We start from the raw sequence: 25,903 nt of genomic DNA, 5'->3' as shown, positions 1-25,903 counted from the left end.
CTTCAAACAATATTAATGCATTAATATAGTGCTTAGAGACTTTGTTGGTAAGCACTTTATAAGCACCATCTTTATTATTATTATTATCATATTAATGTGCATACCCTGCCCACATTGACTTCCATTAAGAATACAATTCATACAATAGTACTACTGTGCATTAAACCTGTCATATTCCACATCACCATTTGGTACTAAGAGTAATCACCTTTGAATAATTTGAGACGAGTTGTAACTTATTGAGTTTGTTATAGGTCAAAAGTGCCAAATACCTTCATTTTGACATCAATTGTTTATACCGGTACCTTTTTTGATAGTAGATTGCACACCACAAATAAAGACATTTAAAAGCAGCATTATATACAAATACAAATAAAGAACAGATGGCGCAGTACATAACATTGTGCACCTTGAGGCAGTTTCATTTTGTAATTACCCAAAGAAGTCTACTAAAACTACTTTTATCAGGCTTTTTCAAAACCCTGTACAACACTAATTCATTAAGACACTTCAGTATTTTGTTTGGAAGAACAGACATCTCTTTGGTCAAAAATTACTGTTTAAGGTTTGAAAGCTTTTGTATCACATCCAAAAGGATCAGACATCTTCCTCAGACACAAATTAGCAGGCGTCTGAGGGAGATGTCTTAGCTCTAGACATTGAAACTGTTGCAGGTAATTTTCACTTTTGAATGCGATACAAGAACTTTTTAACCATTATTACAACGATTCTGATAAAACTCTTTCACACTTTACTGTTGAAGGCAGTAGAGGATTTGAAATATCCAGTTCTGACAGAGAGAATTGAATACCGGAAGTAGAAAATTTGGTAGAAACTCTGAGCGACAAATTGTCCCTGACTAGTATGAGTCTGTGAACATTGATCCATTGCATGTACAAAAAGTATTATGAATGACAGGAGAAGCCAAAAGTAGAGTGAAAAATAGAGAAAGGGTTTTTAAGACCCAATATGTACAATCTAATTAAGATGTTAGAAGCCTTAATTAAACATTGCCATGTATAAAATACCAATAAACAGGAGAAGCAAGTCAAGAACTTTGCCCGGTAAAAATAACCAATGCAGAAACACCTTGTATAAAGACAAGAATTTGTCTTTTTATACCTTCGTTATAATAAAGCACAGCAGAAAAACATCTGTAGTGTAATACTGTCTTTAACCCTGCAAAATAACCAATGCAGATATATCTTGAGTAAAGACAAGAAATCGTCTTTTCATACCTTTTTTATAATGAGGCAAAGCAGATAAACATCTTTAACCCTGCAAAATAACCAATGCAGATATATCTTGAGTAAAGACAAGAAATCGTCTTTTCATACCATTTTTAAAATGAGGCAAAGCAGATAAACATCTTTAACCCTGCAAAATAACCAATGCAGATATATCTTGAGTAAAGACAAGAAATCGTCTTTTCATACCTTTTTTATAATGAGGCAAAGCAGATAAACATCTTTAACCCTGCAAAATAACCAATGCAGATATATCTTGAGTAAAGACAAGAAATCGTCTTTTCATACCTTTTTTATAATGAGGCAAAGCAGATAAACATCTTTAACCCTGCAAAATAACCAATGCAGATATATCTTGAGTAAAGACAAGAAATCGTCTTTTCATACCTTTTTTATAATGAGGCAAAGCAGATAAACATCTTTAACCCTGCAAAATACCCAATGCAGATATATCTTGAGTAAAGACAAGAAATCGTCTTTTCATACCTTTTTTTATAATGAGGCAAAGCAGATAAACATCTTTAACCCTGCAAAATAACCAATGCAGATATATCTTGAGTAAAGACAAGAAATCGTCTTTTCATACCTTTTTTTATAATGAGGCAAAGCAGATAAACATCTTTAACCCTGCAAAATAACCAATGCAGATATATCTTGAGTAAAGACAAGAAATCGTCTTTTCATATCTTTTTTTATAATGAGGCAAAGCAGATAAACATCTTTAACCCTGCAAAATAACCAATGCAGATATATCTCGAGTAAAGACAAGAAATCGTCTGTTCATACCTTTTTTATAATGAGGCTGGGCAGATAAACATCTGTATTACTATCTTTAACCCTGCAAAATAACCAATGCAGAAATACCTCGTATAAAGACAAGAAATTGTCTTTTCATAACTTTTTTATAATACAGCAAAGCAGATGAACATCTGTAATACTATCTTTAACCCTGCAAAATAACCAGTGCAGAAATACCATGTATAGAGTCAAGAAATTTCACCATGCCTAAAACCCCAGCAATTATGCACTCCTTTCATTTTGTATTGTCCATGTGACAATTTTGTTATGTTTATTACAGATATATAGACTGCAAAAAGACAAGTGATGATTAGATTCTTTGAATAACCAATCTTCAACATGTATGTCAAATAAAAGAAAATCCACATACCGGTAGGATAATGAAAGAAATGATATAAACAAATAACTGTTTGAGGCAAGCAGAGAGTTAACATTTCAATGACTAGGTAAACAAAGCCGGAAGTACTTGGCTTGTGAACATACATAATAAGTATGAAAATATTCTGAAGAGGAAGCCAATACCAAAACAAATGTTAGGTGATAACTTCAGCCCTGCACAAAACCAGCGGCTTTACTTAAGTTCCCCTTTGCCTAATAAAGCTGTTTCATCGTCCGTCTCATTGTTGTGGCTTAGCACCGCCGTTCCGATGTCGTTATCGCTGGTGAATGCCACAGAGCCTCTGTAGTTTCCATCATGCGTGTCTTCGCCAGTGCTTGACATAGCATTGTAGCTAATGGTTGTAATGGGTGTCTTGGGATCACTATTGAAAAAGAGATGGGTACCTGGAGTATTGCTGGGTGGACGTGAAGCACCGCGGTATCGAAGAGTTAGGAGGTTGATGGTGATGAGGATGATTATGACACCTACCCACTGCAAAACAACATGTACAGAGTTAAAACCTTCAATTGTTATGTTGCTGTGTACAGGGTGTTAAAGCCATCATGATAAGATTGAGAATGCCTAACCCCTGTTAAAGGTTATACAAAGTTTTGGTATGGGGTCATGAATTTGGTTCAAATAAACATATTGGAAGCATGTGCGATCCTACAATATTCAGTGATCGTTTTCGCGGTTGAAATTGAGTCTAAAATGATGAAATTGTAAATAATAAACTCTTTATGATGTATAGCTCCCTCTCAAGATCAAGCTATTAATTTAACTAAATACAATGTTTCTTGACTAAAGTCGACCGATTGGCTATTCCTATTTGGAAATTATATATCAGAACTGCATATTCCGAGATTTTCATGGTCACAGCTACCATGGAATGGCCTTAGGCGCTATTTGAAATACTTGAAATTTACCGGGAGCACCAGTAAATTTTGTATTATTCAATTTCTCGAAAGCAGAAGTGTTTTAGGGGCTACATTTTCTAGTGCTTATAATACATCCAAATATCACAATTTTAAAGAATTACTATCCATCCAATTTAAAAAATTTCCCAAAACTTTTTTGATTTCATTTAAAGTCTTCATGATAAGAATGAGAATGCCTAACCCCTGTTAACCATTTGACTACTGAATCAGTTCATCACAGAGAACTTTTTGTCACATGATTTTTTTTATTTAGTCTGTAAACTATGATTTTGCCCCATTTGTTAATACGTGTATATTGTTTATAAAATATCTCTTTGGAAAATGTATATAGACAAACATATTATCAACAAGTTAATTACTTTGAGTATATATTGCTCGCTATCTAGAAACTCTGAAATGGCATTGCATCATAGCCTTCAAACATTAAAACATTTAGGGTTCCAGCAGAAATGTTCATGTTTTGGTGATTTCAAATGATTGAAAATGTCTATATTCAAGTGAGAGAATGGGAACCCCCATTTAATTAAAATTGTCTTACCTGTACTATGGTTGACATGAAGCTCTCTGGAAGAAACTTGTACCAGTCTTCTGGACTCTCAGATATAGTGTTGTATGCCCACCAGATTATCAACACCACTGCTTCGATCGGTGCAATAAACCTGAAGAGTACATTGATAGCATCAAAAATACAGAAGGAGTTTGATTATGATTGTAATGATTATGACAGTAATGAGACAATTATTACTGCCACTGCAGATGCTAGTGCTACTTCTTCTATAATATGTGAAGGCACAATATACTACTAAACCACTTTTCTTCTTCTTCTCCTTCTTCCTCTATAATTCTCGATCTTTCTTTCTTCTTTTTATTTGCTCATCCATCTCCTTTTACTACTACTCCTTTTCATTATGTTCCTGCTCCTCTTCTTCTTACCCCCTCCCAATTTTTTTCTTCATTTTTTCTTCTACTCTTCCTTCTCTTCTTCTTCCTACCACTTCTGCTTTTTTCTGCTTTCTTTGCCTCCTCCTTCTTTTCCTTCTCATCCTCCTCCTCCTCCTTCATATTCTTCTCCTATTCCTCCTACCTCTTCTTCTTCTTCTTCTTATCCTCTATCTCCTCCTCCACCTTCTCTTTAGGTATTCATATCAATCACATTTAAAGAACTCTTGATACATTGCTTTTTGAGGCTTGCCAAAGCTATGAGTATAGTATTAGTATTAGCTATAGTAATCTACCACGATTGAAAATAACTCACATAACGATCCAGTCCCAGATAGCGTACAGATGCCAGTCGTTGAGGCTGTACTCATTAAACATCTTCCGACGGAAAGTAGAAGGTCTCACCCTTATGACAAGGTAGAGGAACATGAGACCGGCTATGAGAAGACCAAAACCCCAGACAAAGTCCTGTAGTGAAAAAAATCACCAAGGAAAACAATATAACATTTGTTGTATTAAACTGATTTTTGGTTATATTGATAAGGTTTTTTGATAAAAATTGAAAGTCACAGCTAAAAGCTGACACATCTTGAATTTACGAATAAAACTGCAACATTTAAAATAAATGCAAACAGTACAATGTAAAATAGGCAAATATGAAAACAATGTAAAATAGCAAATATGAAATTAAAACATTCATTAATTAAATTGATATGGTAAAAGGAAAAGAAAAGAAGCAAAATAAGAAGGAGGATAAAACAAAAAAAGTAGTATATTATATGTATTTTTCTGCCACAAGTCAAGATTATAGGCTTGTTATCAGTCAACACTGGAGGCATGAAATTCACTGCTGACTTCTGGGCAGTGTAGCGAAAAACATTGACCATGCAAGGAAGCTAATGCCCACACTTGCCTGCATTTTGATTTGTGCATAGACACATACTCTTGCGTGGCAATGCGGGAAGTTTTTGTGGTAGAGTGCGAGAGGATGCGGGGCCATGCGTGAAATGCGTGACAGGATTTTCAAAATGTTTGAAATTTTGGCACAACAATTTTGTTTGGCAACGTTCGTGAACTATGCGCACCCTACAGTATGCGCTACCTAGTCGTGCCAGTGCGCGCCGATGCACGTGTCCCTTGCCCTAGTGGCACGCATGTAAAAGTATTGATGACTGCTTTAATATTCGAGAAATAGTTGTTTTTATACGCTCTCGGGAAGGTCACAATTGGGCTATTGCCCTTGGCACGCCTCGGGGCAATAGCACAATTTTAACCTTCCCTTGAGCGTATAAAAACAACTATTTCTCTCAAAGCAGTCATTAATACTATAATATATCAGGAGAGGAGCTTGTCCATTTAGAAAAAGTGAAAGGTGTTCTGTTGATGACTACATAAAAAATGTCAGTAAACAGTTGATGACGTCGATAGCTTTTCTCGGTACAAATATAATAAATGGTACCGTCAATCAATATTAATCCCTCTAACTTGGAAAGGTATATTTGAATATGTGACATAATACTTGTTTAAAACAATTGTTTAACACAATAAGTGGATAATGCATTCCTATTTGTATGCCCTTTCTTCACTTGTTTGATTGTATAAATATGGAAAAATGCAAAAATTCAAATAAATTTGCATTTGATTAAAAATGAATTGTTACACTCATGCAAACAATTATAGACCAGACTTACCTGATTAATGAGGAAGTGGAGATCTAAAGCGGATCCAAGTCCAAGTAGAAATATAGTCAGAGCACAGAGAACTGTTGCTATTTTTCTATTAACTGCAATAATATAAAAAGAGGAACAGAATATAGATCTAGCACAGATTTGTATGATGGGATAAGCAAGAAAAAAAATGACCAAGGGAGAATTACAAGTTGCTTTATACAAATAAATCTCCATAAACGTTTCCTTCCAGTGTAATTTTCATCAGCATAATAAAACGAGTTCCTATTAATGAATTTCTTCTGTCGAAAGAAAAGCAGAAAATTTCAAAAGAAATTGTCCAAATTACTCTTTCGTATAATTAATAAAGCATACAATTTACAATGAAATCAAACTTCAAGTCATATATGAATTTTGAATTTGAAAATGTTCCACCTTTTGGCATCAAGATCACTCAGTGCTTAATACACAGTACCTAATGCCTGAACCTCCTCCAAATTTAGCTCTGAGCTTGTTAGACCAAGCAAAAGCAAAACGATATTAAACATGGAGTCATACATTAAAGGTAATACAAAGTTTTGGGAAATTTTGAAAATTGGGTGGATAGTGAATCTTTACAATTCCAATCTTTATATATTTGGATGCCCCTGTGGATGTATTATAAGCACTAAAAAAATAACCCATAAAACACTTCTGTTTTCGAGAAAAATTTAATATAAAAATTTACCGGTGCTCCCGGTAAATTTTGATAAATCTAAAATAGCTCCTACGGCCGTACAATGGTAGCTGCGACCATGAAAATCTCAGAATATGTAGTTGTGATATATAATTTCCAAACGGAAATAGCTAATCGGTCGATTTTAGTCAAGAAACATCGTTTCATAGCTAAATTGATATCTTGACCTTGAGAGAGAGCTATACAACATAAAGAGTTTATTATATAATTTCATAACTTTAGACTTGATTTCAACCGGGACAACGTTCAATGAATATTGTAGGAACGCATATGCTTCCAATATTTTAATTTGAACCAAATTCATGACCCCATACCAAAACTTTGTAATACCTTTAAGTCTTGGGATAATACACTTCATTCTTGATAAAAGGAATTTAGAAAAAAATCCTTGTGTCTGGATTCCTGATGGCTAATCATAAGCTACTCACGTCCGAAATCTTCGACAATCTTGACCTGGAGTTCAATGTTAGCTGTGAGAGAGCTTAATCCAGCAAACACTATAGCTAGGAAGAAGATGATGCACACAAAACGCCCTCCTTTCCCCATCTCATTGAAGAAAATTGGGAACCTATGGTGAAAAGGAAAGATGTAAAAATTCATTCTTAGATTTAAAAATCTAATGAGAATGAAATCACATTTATCAATTGCGTAAAATTAGAAGACACAAAGAAATGTGAGATTTTATGACATTGTGGGGGTATTGAAATTACCGTACACGGCGTACAGATATTGAATCTTCTAAACAGGAGAGCATAGCTAAAGAAAAACAACAATAGAGGTTTTGTGAAGGTGGCATTTGTAGTTCGGGACAAAAAACCCTCAGAAAACACATGTTTATTGTAGAGTGAACTTACATAACTTTAAAAACTAAATAGCTTTCAGCAGGCTTTATTCAAATGAGTTTAATCTACAAAATATTATTTTCCTACCATTCTTTCCAGTACAGTCTAAGCTATGTTATGGCATGCTTCACCAAAATTTACCCAAAATCGAGATCTTAATATTTTGCCTGCCATTCATACCATTTCAAAAGACCACAGACAAATACAGTAATATCAGTAATACATGATAAAGTGAAACATACATTGGATCACTTTTTTTTTTATACTTACCAAATAAATGTTAGGCCTGTATTTGCTGGTCCGTTCTCGGAAAGCAAGTCCACTATTTCAGTTTGGTTGAGATTAGGACTTTGAGTTGAAAAGACAGTTGCATATGTCAACATACCACACAACAAACTGCAAGAAAGAGAAAACATGGAGGTAAACATAAAAGCGATCGTTATGAAGTCAGTCATTACTAACCAATCAAAAAGTGGAGGGCAGGCAGAAGGATATACACTATGAACATGGCAGACAAAGAAAGCGGACAAAATATACAGTTCCTCGTTCTACCCTTATCAATTGCTGTGGTAGACAAAGGAACATCCCTTCACTGCCATTATTTAAAAATGTGTAGAACAGGTGTCACATGCATGTTCACCTGTTCTACACATTTTTACATAATAGCAGTGAAGGGATGTTCCTTTGTCTACCATAGCAATTGTTGAGGGTAGAATGAGGAACTGTATATTTTGTCCGCTTTCTTTGTCCGTCATGTTCATAGTGATAGAACATGTGGATGCCATAAAGCAAATTTCTGGTAACTCGAATTGCTCTATAAATTGCTTTACAATCTGCTTTTAAATGACATAAATATCTCTCTTTCAAATTGACCAATAAAAAGTGAAAATGGATGGTAACTAACTAGTACCTGTACCTAATTTCATAAGTTTTGTACCTAGTAAGTACATACATGTACTTCTTAAGGGTCTTTTAATGCTAACAACTCTTAATGAAAAAGTCAAGAAAATAGTGCCTTGAATAACAGTACAGTTTGAAGAGTCACACGAATGCTGGGAAATGGGAAAGATTGACTAAATAACTATAACCCAAAGGTCATCTCTTGTATTAATCCATGTGACTTTACATAAATGAAATAACATAAAATAGTGAAATACGAATTGCCGGTGACTATTTACCTGACTATATTATTTCCGATTGGAATGAGGGTGCCATATTTAACTATGCCGGTTTCAGCTGTCATGTAGGCAGAGTAGGAGACGAAGAGACCAGATCCTGCTCCTGTGTCGAAAGCATTCTGGCTGACAGCATCCACCCACATCCTAGGGTTGCGGAATTGTACTGTATAACAGACAAATAGAGAAAAAAATAGTCAGGGGAGTTACTTTAATGGCTGTTTCAAAGGAAGTAGAGATAACAGATTAATGATCATAGATGTATCTTTTACACATTGAGAGTTAAAGCCAATTAAAAAATGGTATGTTTTATGTATACATGTGTAAGATGATAGCAAGCACATGAAAGCCCATCAAAGATGGATACTGGCACTTTTAAACTGAAGCTATTACCATCATCATCATAATCATTCTCATCATCATCATCAATATCAAAGAAAATATCAGAAAATAATTGAAAACATGGGCCTTACGAAGGAAAGTATTACAGAGTATGGATGTCTATTTAACAATGTCGTACACATTATAAAAACATTTAGAAAGCAATGTTTCATCAAAGACAAGTCTATCGGATACACTGGTATACAAATGACACTCGAGGATCTAGCTGAAACTATTCAGTGCGAATAGTTTTAGCTTGTTCCAAGAATGAGTCATTTTATATTTGTTTTATATCCCTTCCATTTGTATTATTCCTTGTACACTTCTGTATTACATGAACCTTATACTAACATTCACGTCTACATTCAGATCGAAAAGAAATAAAGAAAATTCCACGGCTCAATTGAAACATTGAAGGATGTAAAATAATTATGTTTAGCTGGCGCTAGTGTAGTGCAGTTATCCCACAGCGTAAATTGCATTATGGCTTGAGCGCCGTGACACTGCGAGAGTGGACAGCGCGGAGGCATTTGAAATCATGTACGCGCTCGCTTAGAAAACGTATAGTTCAGGAATATGCGTTTTTTATTGTGACGTCACGCATAGTACCTTTTTTCCCTAGGGAAAAAAGGTACTCTGCGTGACGTCATCAATAAAAAATGAACTATTCCGATCTAGTCGGCAGGAAACATCTTTCACAGTAAAACTATTCTTTTTCTTGTTGTGTACACACCTAATGCAACAATCTTACGATTAGGGATATAATAATCAATATACGATGCTATACCCACCCCTTACTATAAACCTTCATTGTAAATTGTAAACTAAGATACTATTGTAAGTAACCCAAGCCAGGAGCTAATATCAGATAATAATAGTCACATCTATATAGCGCTTAATACTATGTTTTTAATGCTTTACATTGTAATTATATTTTTCCTTTGTCATTGGATTCAATTGGTAATCCACACATGAGAGTGCACATGTTCTGCTCCCTGGGCAGTATTCTGGAAAGGTGCCATTTTACAAGCGCACACATGCCAATCCAACCACCATGAACATTTGCAACGAACCAGGTACCCATTTAACACCTGGGTAGAGAGCGGCTAATGTAGATTAATGTCTTGCCAAAGGACATCAGTGCTGTGGTGGGACTTGAACCGGGAACCTTGTGACCCCAGTCCGGTGATGTAACCACTAGATCACGACACCTCTACCAGCCTAGTCAACTTGAACGGGACATAAGGCCTGAAGAAAAAAAAGATGTTGTATTGCCCTTTGCGACGACCCAAAAACATCGAAATCTACAGTCAGCTTTAAAAAATTAAATTGTTTTACCATTTTTTAGCGAAAAATTATTAAAGCATCCAAAACTTAGAAATATCAGCCCAAAGAGGAGGAAGAATGAAGAAAAAAAAAGAAGAAGATTTCCGACCGACCGACCCATGTTTTGGCACCTAAATGGCAATACAACATCTTTTTGTTTAGGCCTAACTGCTAGTATGATGAAAAAGACAGTATGAAGATGAGGGTATTCCTCTACTCTAAGACTAACCCCAATCAGGCGTGAACAAGAATTGGATGCCGTCACTCGCGTTGGGCAACGTCAAACTCCAGATGAAGCAGATGAGGAGGAGGAGGAGGAAGATGGATACGATGATTGAACTGACCACCTCAATGCTTTTGACCCCCCACAGGACGGTAAGTGCTGCTAACACGATGGCAATGGTATGAAACAGTACTGGCATGGCGGATTCCTGGTGAGAGAAAAAATGAAGTATGGTTAGAAAAGGCAGAAAGAGAGAGAGGAACATAGAGGCAGGCAGGCAGAGAGAGAGAGAAAGAGGATGAACGACAGATAGAGAGAGTAAATGGAAAAACAAGAAAGAAAGTAAGATGTGAAGGAAAGAGAGACAGAGAAAGAGAATAAAAGGGAGAGAAAAGGAGCATAGTAGAGAGAGAACTTAGGTTTGAACTTGAATAGTCAATAGGGGAGCAGATGGGAAGGGAATGATAAAGAGAAAGCAACCTCAAAGAAAAGATAGGACTAATAGGAGATCTACATGTATAATAATAATACAAGAGAAGAAAAAAAAAGAGTCTGAGTGGCACAACATACATGTTACAAAAAGGAATGCGATGACTAGTATCATTCACAGTTTGAAGAGTAAATGGTGTGTTGAGAGCAACACACATTGCTATCAGCTACATACACATGTATATACTTGCTCTCTTTACAATATAGTACAAGGTCTTCTACTTCAACTTGGCTATGAAAACAAAAGGTATGATGGTAAGCTTACAGAATGAACATACATGTGTCTATTTCTAATGCTCAAATCATGAACAATAACAATGAACTTTATGAACCTTATGAATCTTAGAACTGCTCTATACATGCACCTACAATTCCATCCAAAACAATACAAACATGAAATACATGCACAGCTTATAGAATTGTATTAGAGGTAATACAAAGCAGGAAGAAGCAAATGAAAGAGAAGGGTAAATAAGGAGGGAGTATATGAACGGGATAGGGAGATAGATAGAGAGATAGATACCGGTAGATGGAGAGAGAGAGAGAGAGAGAGAGAGAGAGAGAACAACACAAAAAAAAGAAAAAGACAGAGAGAGAGAAATACACGCACAGCTTATAGAATTGTATTAGAGGTAATACAAAGCAGGAAGAAGCAAATGAAAAAGAAGGGGAAATAAGGAGGGAGTATATGAAAGGGAGAGGGAGATAGATAGAGAGATAGATACCAGTAGATGGATAGAGAGAGAGAGAGAGAGAGAGAGAGAGAGAGAGAGAGAACAACAAAAAAAGAAAAAGACAGAGAGAGAGAGAGAGAGGAAGAGAGAAAGAGGAAGAGAGTTGACGGTGTAGGTGTGGACAGAATAATGACAGTGGGTATGGAGAGTGATAAAAAGAAAAAGAGAGGGAGAGAGAGAGAGAGAGAGGGAGAGAGAGAGAGAGAGAGAGAGAGAGGGAGAGAGAGAGAGAGAGAGAGGGGGGAGAGAGAGAGGGAGAGAGAGAGAGAGAAGAGGGGAGAGAGGGGGAGAGAGGCATAAAGAGGGAAATGTGTGAGACAAGAGAGAAGCCAGGAAAGAGGAAATATATAAAGAATGTAAAGGGAATATAGAATGAAAGAAAGGTGAAATAGAAGAACGGTAATGAATGGAATGAGCAAGAGGGAAGAAGGAATAGGAAAAGGGAAACGGGATAAGTGAAGCATGAATAGTGAGAAAGAGAGAGAGAAGATGTAAAACTTGAAAATGGGAAATTGGAGAAGCGAGAGAGAGAGAGGAGCATGGAAAGAATGTACACAAAAAGTGGAGGGAAAGACAGAGAAAAGGGTGGTAAATACATGTACACATACATAAAATGCGAACTCATAAAAGTTCTTGCTCTTGTTATACATTTAAAATACAATGAAGTTCTCAATGCTAACAAACCAATTGTCAAGCCCTATATATTACACTTAACAGCCTACTATAAACATCAAGTACTTGGTAAATAATGATATCTGTACTTTACACATCTATATCCCATTTATCTACATGCGTGACTGGCAACAAAACAAATGATGAAAATGAAGATAACACTTATGTATATAGAACATCTACAAAAACATGTGATACATGGACGTTCAAGGATGTTCAAGACCCAACTCCATTTTCAATGAGTAAGATTTAGTCAAATGTTAATTTCTTTAAGTGCATTTACATAAAGGGTTTAAGAACAAATTAGTTATTAACCACCTCAAATATCTAATACTTGTATTTCTCTTGTCAATTCTAGTTTCTAATTTCCACTATACCCAGGGGGCAAGACAGGTTCTTGAGACATGGAATGTTGTGGATTTCTCCTTTGGGAATTCCATGATGTTCTATATTTTAAAGATCTGGAATGTGAAATGAACCTTGTCCATAAAGTACATTTAGCAATGTATCATCATCAACTGACATGCTGTCACAGACATTCTGTACCAGCAAACATGTATTTAGCCATTATGGTAACTTCCACGGAAACCTTGATTTGATTGGATGTTGCATTGGTACAATTTTGATGGCAAAGTTACCATCAGTGGTAAGTTTTATGAAACAGGGTCTAGAGATGCTGCCATCACATGAAAATAACAAATTATTCTACCTTTAGATGCCCCCCTCCCCCTCCTCCTCCCCTGATCCTTTGCAAAAATTAATTATCAAGAAATGAATTCAACAATGGTGTTCATATTCATGCAGTAATATCAAATACAGGTGACACGACATTTGCTCCTGCGACAATTGCTCCGGGCTTTATTTCGTCTAAGATGTAGGGTTAGGGTTAGGGTTTCAATAGGGTTTTATGTTAGGTTTAGGGTTAGGTTTAGGGTAGGGTATAGTGTTGAATCCAGGGTTGAAGTTAGCCATTCGATTAGTGTATGAAATTTACAGCGGAGCAATTGTCGCCGGAGAAAATGTCATGGAATCCAAATACAACCACTTGAGCCAGATACACATACAACACATCACATTACCACACTACACATTCATAAATGACAGTCATTATAATAGCGCATGTTCTTTACCAGTGCTGGAAAATTCGTCCTAACTGTGGAAACTGGACCAGAAACAGAATTAATGTGTTTTCATTATAACATAAGTAGTCAAATTCAAGTTATTATCCTCAAACATACTACCGTGTGAGTAAAAAAAAAGTTTACACCTAGAAAATTGCTAATTATTTTAAAAATCGTCTATGAACAGTAAATTAATATACATCTTATGAAAGAGTGTTTTATCCCGAATCATTTGGTATCATTTTTGTGTGGTATATATTCACGCTTGGATGAACAGGAGGCATTGTTTACGAGAGTGCAAAAATCGACTTGCGCCAAAGTGATGCCTACAGTATGTATTATGTTGGGATTAGTGGAGTGAGATAATGAATTGAATGTTTCAAATGAAATGCACTGCATATGCTTTTTGCAGAAGCAAAGTCACACACACACTCACACGCGCTCACAAAATGTTCGTTGATATTCAATATTTGATAAGTGTGGCATGATTAATTTTGTTAGGGATGTTGTTTGGATCTGCAAAGACCGAATTAATACCCGAACCACAATTGTTTTATTCCAACATCACATAAGCAACTTTGGCGCAAGTCAAATTTTGCACCTACGCAAACAATGCCTCCTCTTCATCCAAGCCTGAATATATACCACACAAAAAAGATACCAAATGATTCTTTCATAAGATGTTTAATAATTTACTGTTAATAGATGATTTTTGAAATAATTAGCAATTTTCTAGGTGTAAACTTTTTTGTGACTCACACTGTATATCACACTGAACCAATATGGCAGACTGAAATCTACATGGTATAAACATGTACCGGTACTGCATATTAAAATCGAAAGATATTTTCACATGCTACTTACTTCATCAATTTATTTCATCAATATACTGATTGCCAGTTTGTTATTTATTCCTTTTAGAATCAGATCATAATTTTTTTTTTTCATATTGTTTGCTGAGAGCCAGAAGGGCAAGAATGCTGGAGCACCAACATATCATTTGCCATCGTTCCAGCTCTCAGCCAATGGTTTTATCTGTTAGAACAAACCAAAAGCTTTACACAGAATCTACATGTATATTATGACCTTAGATAGGTGTCAACAATGTTATCATATGACAAGTTCAGCTTGCCAACAAATGTAAAGTCATGTGCTGGGATAGTAGTTCATGGACTTTTCTGCTTTAAAGGAAGCATTCGTTTCCTTTGAAAAGGAAAACAGTAAAAATGAAATTGAATAATAACAATCTTTTTGAATAAAGAATATCAGTTCATTTCACAGCATACACAGGCACACCCAGAGGTACAGGGAAGGATTGAATAGGGCACAGCCACACAGAGCAAAGTACAAAGTATTCCTAAATTTCTAATCTTTATTGGTCTACTCTTTGGTAGTGTCACACGATGCATGGTAGGTAGCCTAGGCACTACACTGTATATGAATTCATTTATTAACAGGATTTCCCTTTATTGTGCAATTACTGCAGAACTTCCTGTCAGATGTAGTCAATTTCAATTTTTTTTTAATGAGCCTTACTGACATCCGAAATAAATCTCAAAACCCCTTTTATGAGAAATATTAGTTTAAGATAGAATGACTAAAATTGGCTGATCAAAGAAAATTCCAAAATTGCACCATACAATATACACGCATTGAAAAATAATAAATAAGTAAATCAATCAAATTGATTAATCAATAAAATAAAAAATTAAATGTTGTATAGATGTTATAAAGGAGAAATGCATTCAGTCCCTTTTATGCTGCACTCTTATATTCTATTCTCATCAACTTATTAGTACATCTGAAATTTGCAAAGCTTTGACTTATGCTTGATAAAAAAAGTTTAGAATTTAAAATGGTAAAAAATTGACAATTCCCTTCCAGCAAATACAAATAATAATAATGCAGTTTTGCTGACATTTCCTACTTTGGTTCTGCTGCCCTACAAATCGATACTCACATTTGCAAAGCTTTGAAAGGTTGAGCTACTTGCAGCATAGTCTTCTGGAAGAGCATGGCCTATGTAATAGAAGAGATAATAGATGCACCAGCCCACTATCACAGAGTAGTACCCACTGTACATCAGGAGATTTGGGATTGGGGGTGAAATGGAAGAAAGAGAAATGAGCAATGAATAAAACCATGGTACTATGACAAGGAATTGAAATACAGTGCATATGAAGACCACTAATTGAGACGAGAAATCCGATCTAATCTGATAGTACCTTTAAGATGACCTGAAAATAGATAAAGCCAGTTGCATGACTAACCTTTTTTTTTTAATAAACAGGTAATGGGGGAAGGGGGTGGGGGAGAGAGAGTTTCATATCAACTTCAAAGCAAAGTAATGTATGTACAAAATTTGATCGGAATTTACTTTCTTTTTCTCTTATTTTTTCTTCTTCTGCGTGAGTGTGCGTTTGTGGGTGGGGGGATGTATGTACCCCTGTGCATCCCGGAAGTACATGTACCTATTTCAAATTGCTTACAATTAGTCACAGCTTTTTTGTCTTTCCCAATTAGAATCATGAACAGACATTTTTGGTAGTTTTTCAGTCTCATCAGCGCCTTTGATTAGGCAACTACATGTAGATATTGGCGCTTTATAAATTCCTGGATTGGATTGGATTGGATTGGATTGGATTGGATTGGATATCTTGAGGCTTGCAATGTACATTATAAGTCAGTCGAATGTAATAAATTCTGACCTTATTCCTACGCTGATGACTCCGATCCAGCCTCCTGCCCAGGCACTTTTAGGCCCTGCTAACTCCTGAAATGAGGCTATGGTGGCCTTCTTGGTGTAGCGTCCTGTACCATACTCGATCAAGATTATTGGTATGGACCAGAAAAACAGGAACAATAACCAAACCAGCAGAAACTGCAGACAACCTGAGGGGAGGAAAAGAGAGAAAATGACTGGTTACTATTTGGTTTGGTTTGGTTTGGTTTGGTTTGGTTTGGTTTGTTTTTTTGTTTTTCTGTTTTGTTTGGGGGGAGGGGGATTATTATTTTTTTAATATTATTTCCATGCTATCAAATGCAGTTTAGTTTTGAAGATGATAGAAAGAACTTCTACATATACTTCAGGGATTGATCCTGTACCACACTCTCTAACTAATCGGTATTGAACATTTAATATCAAATGAAATATATTTTACAATCTATCTCATTCTTTTGGATCATCACAGCATGCAGAAATATCCAACTGCTATGCCACCTACCAGTAACCCTAGATTTACATGTGCATTGTATGTAGGTTAATATCTTTATTTACTCTTCCATTCTGGGTACAATCATCATTTAACAAGTGTGTCTGTGCTGGTGATAAGCCAGAGTACACAAACCAATTCTCTCCATTGTGTTCATGTGTACACAAATCTGTAGACTCAATAGCTTTTTTGAATGACTCCACTCATTGATGGCACATTCTTTATGTAGATACAAGGCCTGTTAACAGATAATGGATGACTTGCAATTTCTTCTCACTATGAACATGACGAACAAAGAAAGCGGACAAAATATACAGTTCCTCGGGTAGACAAAGGAACATCCTTTCACTGCTATTATGTAAAAAGGTGAATATGCATGTGACACCTGTTCTACACATTTTCACATAATAGCAGTGAAGGGATGTTCCTTTGTCTACCTGAGGAACTGTATATTTTGTCCGTTTTCTTTGTCAGTCATATTCATAGCGTCTACAAGTTGATGGTTTTAACTATTGAACGATCTTTGCTTGAAGTCTCCGATATATCACAGTACCATGACCATACATTTGTATAACCTTGTATTTGTTATTTGAACGCAGAAATAAAATCAATCAAACAAACAAATATACGTCCCTTAACGAAAAGGCAGGCCTGCTTCTAGCCTGCATCAAGCCTGCTTAGCTGCTAAAAAGCAGGCTAATTCCTTAGCAAGCACTGACCTGCAAAAACGCCGAAATATGCAAATTAGGCAGGCTTAATTTAGCCTGTACATTTTAAAAGCAGGCTTATTTTAGCCTGCAAAATCATTTTAACCTGCTCAATTAGCCTGCAAAATTGCCCTGCTTTTTTAGTATGCAAATTAACCTGCTTTGTTAGCCTGCAAAAACGCTGAAATATGTAAGTTATGCAGGTTAATTTTAGCATGCTAATCTAAAATGCAGGCTAACAAAAATGAAAATATTTGATTGCCATCACTATCAGTACAAGACTTCTATTGGTATATCGACTCGGTAGAGGAACGAGGGATAAATTGATACATCATAATCAATATTTGCAAGTGTCCACCAATAGGAATATTCTAATCTCAATTGCATTTAGACTAACTCCATCACAAAGATCATTTGAAGTTAATACAAGATTGACTTTTGTAAAAGTACAGGCTCACACACCTATATATAGAAAACATACATGCTATTTCTAATTGGTTAGTAATCGTATAATCAATATATCTATTGCTAAAACGTGAATGTAAGTGTGATCAGACAAATAATCTATTGGTCAATAATTTCCAAAGAAAAATACAATCACAAAGTTGATATGTACATTAATTGTCATAATTTACTTAACTAAAATGCAGTCATAATCATGATAAATGTATTTTTCTGTGAGACGTGTAAAGTAATAATGAATATTCATGAGATACGTATTGCAGGTTAATTTTAGCATGCTAATCGAAAAGGCAGGCTAACATAAATGAAGGTTTCTATTGGTTTCTATTGGTCCCATTGGGTTCAATTACTTTACAGTAATATGCAATCTGGATCAAACAAGTGTTTAAAGGAGCTACACAAAGATAAATTCACTACAACTGATAATTAGAACAAATTACATACGGATGGAAAGATTTTCTCTTGAAAAAAACGAATAATTTGCTGAGAAATCATATTGATATCATGGAAAGGCGTAAAATGCAATTTTTCAAGACCCTTCTTAGACCCCCGAACGCCCCTGAACGTAAGCCAAATAGTGACGTCACACACTGGACAAACAGCTCAGTACCGGCCGCCTACCGGAGTCGCGCATGTACTAGTCTGCAGCTAGCCAGCCGTGTCTCGTGTGTGACGTCACAAATATTGACGCTCTACAAAGGACCGCTGAAGGCAGAAAATCTGAATCTCGGAACTAACATTTTTGAGAGTTGATTACTGCGGGCCCCAAACATATTTTAAAGAGGAGAGTTGCTGTATTTGATCAGTAAGGCTTCCCCTTCGCAATGATATTTTTGCATCAATTCAAAACACTTTTGATTCTTCGTTTGTCTACTTTAAAGCAAAAAGAATTCAATATTACACAATCTTTAATTCCATAGTATTTTCAAGGACAAAAAAAAAAGAATAAACAGCGTCAGGCAAAGCAACACACTAAAAGCTCTTCATATTGAAATTATCAGTGTGCTAAAATGAATATGGCACATCTAAATATCACAAGAGAGATAATGTTCATGTATGTACATGTACACAAACTTTATACATATATCATATGGAGCTAGCCATATTTCAATGTCATAGCCATACGGTATGTCATAGCCAGGGCTCAAATTAATTTTTTGTCCAAGGGGGCTCTTTTAGTACTGACGGGGGCTCTTTTTTGTACAAATTTCCATTGAATTGGTACCTATGATACTCCTCAATTATTTGCTCTTTCATCATTATCATTTTTATCAGCATTTTCCATCTTACAAATTTACAAGCTACATAGCTGTTACTGACTTTCATCCCGTGATGACATTCTCTCGATCTCTTCCCGTTGTGCACATTATTTCCTCCTCATTATTCAGAGCAACCTTTACATTCTTTCTTAACTGTTTTGTGTACAGGCGCGGAGCCACAGGCCGAATCTAACGGCCCAGCCCCCCACTCCTAGCCTCCCAAACCGGTAAAAAATAGGATAATAACGTAAATTTAACCCTAACAAAAAAAAAATCCCCCCCCCCTCCCCTGACCTGCCAGTGACATAAATGCAGCATCAAAATATATGTGCTTCTCTAACCGTAATTAAATGCCTAAAACCCCTGAGCCTCCGGGGGCTCCACCCCCTGAACTCCCCACTCCAATTCACGCTCGCTACCCTCAACCTGATCGTAAATACTTTAGCCCCCCACTTTGATAAACGTTCCACGGGGCCTGTGTATATAATATATATACGCATACAACACTGATCTTTATGATGTAGTGCGGTATGGTATGTAATTCTGTATGATTTTTTTGCCAAAGTTGATTTGCTGTTTTGGCTTCAAAAGGGTCCCAATTGGCCAAAAACTATGGGGTTCATATTTTCAGACCCCTCCTTCATTTCCTGGGGGGTCCATATTGGGCGCCAAAATGGCTTATATAGAGCACAATAGAGAAATTTGGTGTATTCTGGAAAATTTTAACCCCATCAATTTCTGATAGCTTGGACCCCAATGAATCCAAAAATGCAAAAATGCAAACAAAATTTGCACAAAAGTCCTACGGGAGCTGTTTCAGTGACATACCGTACCACACTATGACATACATGTATCTTCTTCTCCCCTTGCAAACGAGAAAGAAAACAAGGTCATTAAAAGGGATTAAGCAACAAATAATGATTGTGATTCAAATTGATGCGAATATTTGTTTCAATAAGCACTGCTATTCACCAGAATCTTCTTTGTAAAAACAACTTTTACAAATCTCAGCCATGCTCACCGAGTTGAGACGTTCCATTCAATTTAAAATACTCATTAAAGAATACACTTCTCCTAGTGTGAAAGTGATCTTTCAACACAGTGGCAGAATTGCATGGCTGAGATTTTTTTAAAGTTGTTTTTACAAAGAAGATTCTTGTGAAAAGGATTGCTTATTCAAACAAATCCTTGCATCAATTTGAATCACAATGATCATTTTGTCCCATGATCCTTTTATTAAATAACCTTGTTTTCTTTTTTGTTTGCAGGGAGAGAAGAAGCTATGTCACGTTAAGAAATCACAAAGATCAGTTGTATTATGCGTATATACATTTGATAACAGAACAAAATGTTGATTATCAGAACGTCATTTTGGAATACCTCCATACAAATACCCGATCTTACTGTGCCGATACCACATTGTCTTTATCCCGTATCAGTATTAGTATGAGCCAATATAAAGTTATTATTCTTTATTCAGTTCAGTATAATGCTTTTCCTCAAAAATAGTTTCGCTATTTTTTTAGGGTTGAGACGCTAAGAAATGGCTTCAAACGTACATTACACAAACCCTGAACCATTGCATAATGATGGTGGTTCTCTCTCTCTCTCTCTCTCTCTCTCTCTATTTATTGTAATCATGCATTATCATCTACATATAAAGCAGCAACACAAAACTTAGGGTTATCTGGGATAGGTGAAAGTGAGAGTTGAAAAAAAAATTTAAAAAATTAGTGGTCCTCCTCTCCAGCATCTCCCGCTTTAATATTCACCAGCCGCCTGAGTCTGCGCAAAAATGTTAAACCCCCTAACCCCCCGCCTCCGCCCCCCCCCCCCCCCCTAGATCTGCCCAGTGCCCATGTTACCATATCATTCAACGACATCTTGGTCTTCCTCTCTTTCCTCTCTTCCCAATAGGGACTTTTAGATTTGCGTGGACGTGGATGTGTTACGTCCTTTTAAGGCACTGGCAGTCACAATCATGTGACGTCCTTTTAAGCACTGGCAGTGCCTAAAAGGACATCAAGGAGGTCACACGTACGTTGCAGTCCACGTTCTCGTCGTGCAAATTTAAAAGTCCCTAATATTGATTTACTAGTCAAGGTTCACTATTTGCTGGTCATTTGAAATCACCAGATTTCAGCATGTTTACGCTTTTCAAAACGAAAAATTTCTCCATGTCCATGTTTCTGCCATTGCGCATTTCTCCCATTATGAATTACATGATACATGAGCCAAATCAGAAGAATATCTTACAACTGACAAAGCTGAATCATAATGCTATTTAAGAAGTACAAGCACTAAAATCTGTAATTTTTGGAATTCGAAAAGTCACATTACCATTTGGCCACATTAGAATTTAACTTTTAGTCAAACAGCCTACCACTGTATAACTTTCTTCTTTCTTTTTATTTTGTCTTACAAATGTAAAATATAAAGATTTCTTTTTTAGGAAGTCTTGTTATACTCGCCTTCATCGCCGCTGTTGTTTGCTAGGATCCTCGGGAAGCGCCAAATATTGCCAGTTCCTACCATACACCCAATACATGTTAGCACGGTACCAAAGGTGGTTTTGAAGGTACCACCTGGATTAACCTTGTTCCGAGCTTCGTCACGACTCTGAAAAAATAAAATATATATAGGCAAAGATTTAAAAATTGACACAAAACAGGCAAGAAAGATAATCACTTTTAAATCATAACCATTTTCTGAACAATTGTTGAAGATTTAGTTGATTTTTGGTATGTTATAGTATTAGTAGTCACGGGTCCAATGTGTGGTCACACTGTGACACAGTTCTGAACTAGTGCCTTTTAGCCTCTAGGCTTTTATATGCTTTAATCAAAGTTTAAAGTCACCATAGGGCAATTCCACGGTAACGGAAGGACACTCAGACAAGATTTTTGAACTTCAGGTTCATACTAAAAGAAATGTTTTATTAGTATGTATTAAACTATGGGGAACAAAATGTGTTTCAGTCAAGTGGAAAGCTTCATCAACTTCACAAAGTTTGGATAAACACTAATTAACTGGAAAAACCATGTCCATTTTTATGTCCTTCCGTTACCGAGATAATTAATATGCACATTCTTAAACTACTTAACTATAATGACAATTTTTGGGTGGAGAATTAAAGGCACTTATATAGGTATTATATCTGTACTGTTTCACATCTTATACTAATAAAACAGTTCTTTTAGTATGAACCTGAAGTTCAAAAATCTTGTCTGAGTGTCCTTCCGTTACCGTGGAATTGCCCCATACATAAGATGCGGCTCAGTATTTCAAGCCAGGCCGGGCACGCAGAACTTTAGCTTACATTTTATGCATGTGTATTTCGTTAATCCCGTCCCAGCCTCATTTTCGTAAGTTGGCACACATAGTGTGGTACGGTATGTCACTGAAACAGCTCCTGTAGGAATTTTGTGCCAAAGTTGATTTTTTTTTTTTTTGCATTTTTGGATTCATTGGGGTCCAAGCTATCAGAAATTGATGGGGTTCAAATTTTCCAGAAGACACCAAATTTCCCTATTGCGCGTTATATAAGCCATTTTGGCGCCCAATATGGACCCCCCAGAAAATGAAGGAGGGGTCTGAAAATTTGAACCCCATCATTTTGGGCCAATTGGGACCCTTTTGAAGCCAAAACAGCAACAAAACAAAAAAAAATCAACTTTGGCAAAAAAATCCTACGGGATTAGATACCATACCGCACTACTAGCCTAGACATGGGCCCTTCAGATTGGCTATCGCTGGCTCCCATAGGCTCTATGTTATAAGATATTAGTGCGAAAAGATAGCTTGCAATATTTCAGTTGATCTGATACCAAAATCATGATATTCCAGTCAAATCTTCTATTTTGTACGATTTTTTCAGTGTCCTTCTCATTTTCGTCATATTTAAGGTACAAACTTGCAAGTTGTACTGAAATGTTCGTTAATTTTTCTATTTTATGTTTGTACCTATGCTGAGTGTGCGTCACCTGTTTAAAGCATGACATGTCGGTGCGTTATGTAATGTTACATATTGGCATTGCACGTGAACTTACGTAAATAGGGCGCCCTCTCTCACTTAAATTTGAACAGCTCATTGGCTGAGAGAAAGAGAGAAAGTGAGTGATCGTGATCTCAGTGCACCTAGCGCAAAGTTCTACGTGCCGGGGTTACCCGACCCAGTTTGTCTAATTGTATTTTTAGGCAAAGACGGAGAGCTGACCAAGTCTAAGTCTAAAGCAGGGCTCACACTTAGCCGAGTTGGAGCCTCGAGTTGTGGCGAGCTGGCGCGATCTTATGGCAAGCAGTTCTATCATTAAAACATATTTCTTGATATCAAGAATTCAATTCTTGATATCACGAAATCGAATTCCTGATAATGAAATAGAATTCTTGATATCAAGAATTACCATTGCTTTACAACATAAAATTATTTCTTGATAACAAGAATTGATTTATTGATATCAATTAATAATAAAACGGCTTGCCATAAGATCGCGCTAGCTCGCCACAACTCGAGGTTCCAACTCGGCTAAGTGGGAGCCCTGCTTATGTGAACGTGCTGCTAACATGACTAAGAGTAAGAGTAAGACTAAGTAAGTGCTAGACCAACTCTAGACCGAAAGCTTCAGTCTCTGATATCGACGGTCGTTCCGCTGAGATTGCATCTGGCTCCTCTGACTACCTCTATACATAGACTGAAGTATGGCCGTACTAGTGGAACAAATGGCTCGGTTCGGTTCGGTTCGGCAGGACCGCGATAAATGAGATATGCAACGAGATTTTCACTCTTTACATCCTCATAAATGCACTTTTGCTGCAATATTAAAATAGGCTTATAAAAATATAAAAAATAACAAACAAATATGGCTTTGACTTACGATAGCTTGCTCATTAAGATCCTAAATTAATGATTAATCTGAGAAAGTCTTGTAGTCGACATGATTCGTTGTCAACCATCTTGGTTTTAATTAAGGCTGCGACGGGTAGTCGAATGCTCGAGTACCCGCACAGTTGACAACTACTCGGGTACGATTTCTCGTACCCGAATATTCGGCCACAAAAAAAAAAAAAAATGTCCAGGCCGCTGGCATGGTACCGTCGGTCAAAATGTTTCCCAACTCAAGCACTGTCAAACTCACCACTCAGAAACTGGGACCAAATGTCCGGATTTCTATTTGGACTTGGAGGACAATGGATTATTCTGCCATCTTTGGTTTTCAAAACAGCATTGTTTACTGTTATTATTATTATTAAATCGGCGCCTTCAACTGCAACTCAAAGCAAAATTGCATGCATTTTTGGCGATACTAGGATACTGCACCAGTGGAATGGTGGTGGCAAAATAAGAAATAAAAGAAAAAAATCAAAAAATAATTTTTTTTTTTTTTTTTTTTTTTTAAATTTAAAAAAATTATTAAAAAACATGGCGTCCGAATATTTGAGTATTCGCTTGTAAGCCTAGGAGTGTACTCGGGTACCTCATTACACTGTTGTGCACAGCCTTAGTTTTAATTAATGAATATTCATTTTTTCTTTTAGAACGTCCAATAGCTACGTACGAGTCAACCCAGTGATATATGAATATTCATAAACCCAATACGAAACGAGTGCTCTGATTAGCCATTCGCTATGTTTTTGTAGCTTGACCCGGAAATATATCTGCCGGGTGATGTCATAGATTACTAGTTTGAATGGATGAACGGTACATTTAACGGTTCAGAGAAAAAAATTGGATAAATCATATAAGTAAGTCCATACAATTCGCATTTGTATTAATAGGTCAATTTTAAATATTCAGTGTAAATAGGAGAACAATACAATCCCATCTACCTAATTTAGATCTATATCTGATTTATAAATCAGAAAATTAGATCTAAATAGTGAAAATCGGGGGAGAAAGCTCTGTCACCGTAAGTGGTAGCAGGATTGGCCAGATTACCTCCTCGGTGCGAGACCTCTGTAGTACAGTCTGTATTTGGGGAATGTCAACAAATGTCAGTTTTATTAAAGAAATGACCCATATCAGACAGTTATTTCTGTATAGACCAACTCATATCTTCCCCGCTCACATCTGCACAACCGAATGACACATGCCGTTAAAACTAAAAGAACAACAACAACCATTTGACTTGTTTTGGAATGATACATGCCGTTAAAACTAAAAGAACAACAACAACCATTTGACTTGTTTTGGAATGATACATGCCGTTAAAACTAAAAGAACAACAACAACCATTTGACTTGATTCCCCTTCATCATAATCATATTAATAAAAGCAAATTACCTCAGAATGCAGTGGCGTGGTTTCACTAGCTCCATCCATCATCTTTACCATGGAAGCACGATAGTTAACATTACAACACAAGACTCATGTCATGACTGTCACAAGAGCAGAGTTTTTAGTCAAATGATCAGGCCAGGCCGGCCAGGCCTCGCAGTTAATTCAGGAGCTAGGTTATCATGTTTGTACACAGTGAATTCGCACTTTGCACTGATCACATGGGCTTGTACTGTGCACTGGTCCGGAGCGAATGTATCACCTGACATACCCATAACCGATCACAATAATTATCGATAAAATTAGACGTTATATTAGACGT

General features: G+C 36.4%; 1 protein-coding gene across 1 annotated transcript; it reads right to left on the bottom strand.

The window, feature by feature from the left end:
* Positions 1 to 54: 54 nt before the first annotated feature.
* On the bottom strand, positions 55 to 25,815 carry LOC754651 (uncharacterized sodium-dependent transporter HI_0736). Its single transcript, XM_030973983.1, has 12 exons — positions 25,588 to 25,815; positions 21,779 to 21,926; positions 16,376 to 16,559; positions 15,628 to 15,742; positions 10,658 to 10,859; positions 8,725 to 8,887; positions 7,817 to 7,942; positions 7,133 to 7,272; positions 5,993 to 6,084; positions 4,618 to 4,769; positions 3,901 to 4,021; positions 55 to 2,916 (listed from the first exon to the last, which is right to left on the bottom strand). The coding sequence occupies exons 1-12, from the start codon at positions 25,636 to 25,638 to the stop codon at positions 2,617 to 2,619; spliced, it is 1,794 nt and encodes a 597-aa protein (XP_030829843.1). The 5' UTR covers positions 25,639 to 25,815; the 3' UTR covers positions 55 to 2,616.
* Between the last annotated feature and the right edge of the window lie 88 nt (positions 25,816 to 25,903).

The sequence above is a fragment of the Strongylocentrotus purpuratus genome, unplaced genomic scaffold (genome assembly GCF_000002235.5).
Source record: "Strongylocentrotus purpuratus isolate Spur 01 unplaced genomic scaffold, Spur_5.0 spur5_scaffold_7, whole genome shotgun sequence".
Lineage (NCBI taxonomy): Eukaryota > Metazoa > Echinodermata > Echinoidea > Camarodonta > Strongylocentrotidae > Strongylocentrotus > Strongylocentrotus purpuratus.
Note: the sequence above shows the minus strand (reverse complement) of the source record. Positions and strands in the feature narration are given on the sequence as shown.

Excerpts from the sequence above, each read along its gene's own strand:
- LOC754651 (XM_030973983.1), bottom strand. The coding sequence starts at position 25,638 with ATGGTAAAGATGATGGATGGAGCTAGTGAAACCACGCCACTGCATTCT. Across the intron at positions 16,560-21,778 it reads AAACAACAGCGGCGATGAAG|GTTGTCTGCAGTTTCTGCTG; the intron begins GCGAGTATAACA and ends TCCTCCCCTCAG. Across the intron at positions 4,022-4,617 it reads ATCTGGGACTGGATCGTTAT|GTTTATTGCACCGATCGAAG; the intron begins GTGAGTTATTTT and ends TGTACTCTTCAG.